This window comes from Lycium barbarum, chromosome 5, assembly GCF_019175385.1.
Source record: "Lycium barbarum isolate Lr01 chromosome 5, ASM1917538v2, whole genome shotgun sequence".
In the NCBI taxonomy this organism is placed as follows: domain Eukaryota; kingdom Viridiplantae; phylum Streptophyta; class Magnoliopsida; order Solanales; family Solanaceae; genus Lycium; species Lycium barbarum.
The window spans coordinates 21278475-21283368 of record NC_083341.1 but is presented as its reverse complement, the minus strand read 5'-3'; the positions used below and the strand labels follow the sequence as shown (position 1 = coordinate 21283368).

At 35.9% G+C, this 4894-nt stretch overlaps 1 protein-coding gene across 1 annotated transcript; it reads left to right on the top strand.

The window, feature by feature from the left end:
* Nucleotides 1–481: 481 nt before the first annotated feature.
* LOC132639301 (aquaporin TIP1-2-like) lies at nucleotides 482–1432 on the top strand. The gene has a single exon (XM_060355756.1). The coding sequence runs from the start codon at nucleotides 629–631 to the stop codon at nucleotides 1430–1432; it is 804 nt and encodes a 267-aa protein (XP_060211739.1). The 5' UTR covers nucleotides 482–628.
* The last annotated feature ends 3462 nt before the right edge of the window (nucleotides 1433–4894 follow it).

Sequence of the window (4894 nt, the reverse complement as noted above, 5' to 3'; positions counted from 1 at the left end):
GTTTGTCGTATTAGAGCAACTTATAATAAAGTACTTGAAGATGGTGGAAGTGAATAGTTTTAGTTAGTTGAATCAAAAATTAAAAAAAAATATTACCTTACTGAAATAGAAAAAAGGTAGAAATTAAATGAGCACTGAATACGTAGAACCTACGAGGTAAATTCCATGATACATGAAATGCTGAACTTGTTAAGAATAAATATATCTTCTTCCCTTCAGTAGCAAAGCCAAATTAAAAGTAAAATGAAATGCATGTGTAGCATTAGTTTAATGAAGTAGTAGTTGGTTACTATATTTTAGATAGATTAAAAAATCATATTTTTAATAGCACGTGGATTGAAATGCTTGTGCAGCACCACTAAGTCAACAATATTGAAATGTTGCCTTATTATTATTCCCTATTAGTATTTTTTATTCGTCAGAAGTGGAGTGCTGCCTTAGCTTGTTTTGCAACAGAATAATATATTGTTCAGTCTACAGTCTACTCATGCATGCTCTTATTTAGTCCACTATATATATAAAGAGGTTAGAGGCCTATTTGGAAAGAAAGCAAACAGAGCTAGAACGAATTAAAAGAGTACTAGCAGCTAATTAACTTATCAACCTTTTCATCTTCAAGAAAAAGAACATGCCGATTTCAAGAATTTTCATTGGAAGTTTGAAAGAGGCTGCCCATCCTGATACCCTCAAGGCTGCATTAGCTGAATTCATTTCCATGCTTATTTATGTTTTTGCCGCTGAAGGCTTTGCCGCGTCATCCCGGTTGACGAGCGGCGATTTGCAAGCCCAGCTGATTGCGGCAGCGATAAACCATGCATTTGCTCTTGTCGCTGTAGTTTCAGTGGCGGCAAACATATCTGGAGGTCATGTAAATCCTGCTGTCACATTTGGTGCCTTTATGGGAGGTCACATAACCTTATGCAGGACTATTTTGTATTGGATTGCTCAATTGCTTGGATCTGTCGTGGCTTGCTTGCTTCTCAAGTATTCTGTTGTTGGTGTGGAAGTATCACCATTCGCTCCAACACCACGCAATGCAGTTGTTTTTGAGATAGTGACGACATTTGTTCTTGTTTACACTATTTATGCAACTAAAATTGACCCCAAGAGGAGTAACTCGAGTGTCATAATTGCCCCAGTTGCAATTGGTTTCATTGTTGGTGCCAACATCTTGTCTGGTGGTGCTTTTTACGATGCAGCAATGAATCCGGCTGCGCCCTTTGGTCAAGCAATGGTTAGCTGGACATGGAACAACCACTGGGTTTACTGGCTCGGTACATTCGTCGGTGCTGCAATTGCCTCTTTGGTCTATGAAATCATCTTCATTCCCAAGAACACTGATCACGAGAAGCTACCTATTAGTATCCGCAGAGCCAACTTCATTGAAGGAGATTCCATTGACTCCCTTCGTCAAAAACTGATACCATGCTAAAAAGCTAAAAACAATTTTTTTTTTTTTGTACATATATAAGTTTTTAAATATCCTTGACATACGAGAGGTTTCAAAATACGGTGGTAAAGGGGGTACAAAATCTTTTAGGTCATAGGCTCTTAATACTAGGTATGGCAATCTTTTATTTTTTTCATTTCTTCCTATTAAGACTCTTAAGTCTTATGTGATAACTCTCGTAAATTAATGAGAAATATATCTCTCGTAGACAATATTGTTAGATCATATTTCTCATTTCAGAAAGGAAGAAAAAAAAAAACTATTCTCTTGTTACTTTTCTATGGATATATAGCTACGAAGGGCATTTCTTTGAATTTGATTAATTTGATATATTCGGATGCAATCAGTAATATCTGTTACATACGTATATACAACTTCTTCTTTCTGGCACCTTAAAATTTACTTATTTGCATCAAGGGCATAAGGTTCTTTGTGATTTAATTGATTGATTATACAAGATCTAAGGTACTACTTTCATTATGAAAAGGTAAAATATCTATAAACTACCGCTTTAACCAACAAACGAAAGCATGCCGACAGATTCTCTTAAGTGCTTTATGCATGGTGTGATTAAAAATCTTTACATTTTTATTGAAAAAAGTTACTTCCAAATACCAAAGTTTATTATTGAATGGTTTTCATCGTCAGCGAAGGTTTCATAAATTTGATTTAAAAATAATTCAGATGTTCCAAGCGAAGGTTTGTTTTGTATTAGTTTTTTTAATTAAATTGTCACTATTATATTAAATTTTTAATAGGATAACTAAAATGAGAAGATGCTTCTAAAACATAACAACTATTCAATAACTTGTTAGACATGTCATTTTCTCCGTCGACTATAATCATCTAGTCCACATTTCATTACAGATCAGCGAAAAATTAGAATTATCTATAAACTTCCTCGCCAATCCTTTAAATTGCTCATAGCTAACAAAAATTAATGATAATGCTTCAAGCTCTGAGCATCCATGACGATATTTATCTTACGAGTTTTTGAAGTTTTGGTAACATATGGTCGATCGAGAAGAGGTTTTGCTTTGGAAACAAAACGAGGGGAATACAAACTCGCTCCGAGAATTATTATAGAGTTCAAACTAATAAAAAATCAGATTCCACGAGTTATTTCTAGAATTTGAGTTGCACATTTCAAACTCTAGGAGCAATTCATAAGCTTGAACTAATATTTTTCTGTAGTCTTTGTAACAAATTAGTGCAACTTACTGCCTTGTTTCTTTTACTGCATTTACTAAGTCAAACGAACTATTTAGGTGAGATTTGTTCACCTTAGAAAGTGGCTTGGGATTTCAGGAATTTTAGGAGCTAGTTTAGTGGAATAAAACGCTATAAGTTAGGAGTTATAGTAGAAGTAGTAGACTATCAGTATAGGGTAGTATATACGCTTTGTTTCTCCAGATGTTAGCTGCTATATTTTCTATTCAATAAAAGGCTTTCTGCTATTTTTTCTTCCTTCTTTGTTCCTGTTTTTTGTTATGTGGCATCAGAGCAAGATTGAAGGAAGGAACTGCTTGTTTCAGTCTTCTTGTCTATCAGTTTACTCTATTGGAGAAGCTTGAAAACGTGAAGGGACAGCTTTTGTCGTTTGTAGCAATGGAGGCCTCAAACTGGGGAAATGCTCAATATGGAATAGAAAAACTTGTAGGCACTAACTACAAGTATTGGAGAATGTGTATGGAAGCATACCTTCAAGGTCAGGATCTATGGGATTTAATTGCTGGAACTGATGCAATAATCCCCGCCAATACTCCTGAGAATCCCGAATCACGAAGGAAATGGAAGATCAAGTACGGAAAAACACTCTTTGCTTTGAGGACTTCTATTAGCAAAGAGTTTATTGATCATGTTCGTGATGTTAGCTCTCGAAAAAAAGTTTGGGTGTAACACCTCGTACCTTTAACGAAAGCTTTGACCATGATTCTAGACTAATGGTTAAATACGGACCGTATTTCAAAATACGTCCCGTATTTCAAAACTTATTTGTAATTTGGGAAAACTTCCTTGATGAAAGTTGTAGATCTTTGAAATACCTTTCCAACGGTATATTATGGGGGTCAAACGGACATCTGTGCAAAGATTTATGGCCATTTTACTGAAGAGACGCAGTGCAGTCCGTATTTCAAAATACGGCCCATATTTCAAAATACGGCCCATATTTCAAAATACGACCAGTATTTAACTGGGCGGAAATTTTAATTTTCCAAAACAGTATATATTCGTCCGTATCAGTTCACATCATTATTTTTCATTCCTTCAAGCCCTAGAACGACCTCCTACCCTCCTCCATCATCAAGAACACCAAGGTAAGTCTACTCTAATTATTCCAACTCAATTCTAACATATATACTAATAATCTAAGCAAGAAATTATTGTTCCTAATCTAGGGTTTTCAAGAAAACCCATCTCAAGGTTCAAGAATCAAGATTTAGGAAATCTTCTTCAAAACTCAAGTCTCTAATTCAAGTTTTGGAGCAATTAAGGTATGTAGAACTTCCATCCACATGGGGGAATCTCTACGTTCTTCCCCAAGCTCCGTTTCTTGATATCCATGAAGTTCAAACCCTAGGGCATTAAACCCAACATATTGGTAGCCCGTATTTATGTACATGAATTTTGTATCTATATTCGTTATTGTATTCCTAATCTTCCATTACGGTTATTAAGAACCCTAACTTAATGCATGAATCATGAATTCTTCCTCATGTGTTCTCATTATGTTTATATGAAACTTTATGATTTTATGTAGTAAGTTACAAGCATGTTTTCAAGTCAATTATATCATGTTCATGTTTTTGGGAATTGCTTAGTTAACCGACAAAGCTCAAATAGCCTGAAACTACGTTGCCACCGTAGGATAAGGGTTGTCAGTAAGGAGGCAACACCTTCATTATGCAGTTTGGATCCTTACATGCTTATTATCACTTAAATCTCATATCCCTGGCAAGGTGTGAGTGTTCTCCTGGTAGGACGCAAGTACCAAATCATGTTGTCGGTTATACTATAGCGTTCCCCACGTTACAAGCAGTTTTACATACATGTCTTTCCATTGATTTACTGTTTTCAGACTTTCTCACGTTTCATGCTTATGTTCAAGTTACATTCAGTTTCAGTTCATGTCCTATACCTATGTTGTGCCATGTTCTTCATTTCAGCAGGTTTTACATACTAGTACTATTCACCATGTACTAACGTCCCTTTTGCCCGGGGCCTGCACTTCACAGTGCAGATACCGATTTTCAGGAGCATAAACCTACGCAGTAGGATCACTTCAATTATCAGCTTATTGGTGAGGCCCACTCCTCTCAGGGTTCAACATAGAGTCTGCATTAGTATTCAGTTTATGGTAGTCCAGGGCCATGTCCTGGTAGTTAGTATTCAGACATGTTTTAGAGGTTTCATAGACAGATGTTAGTTCACAGAGTCAGTTGT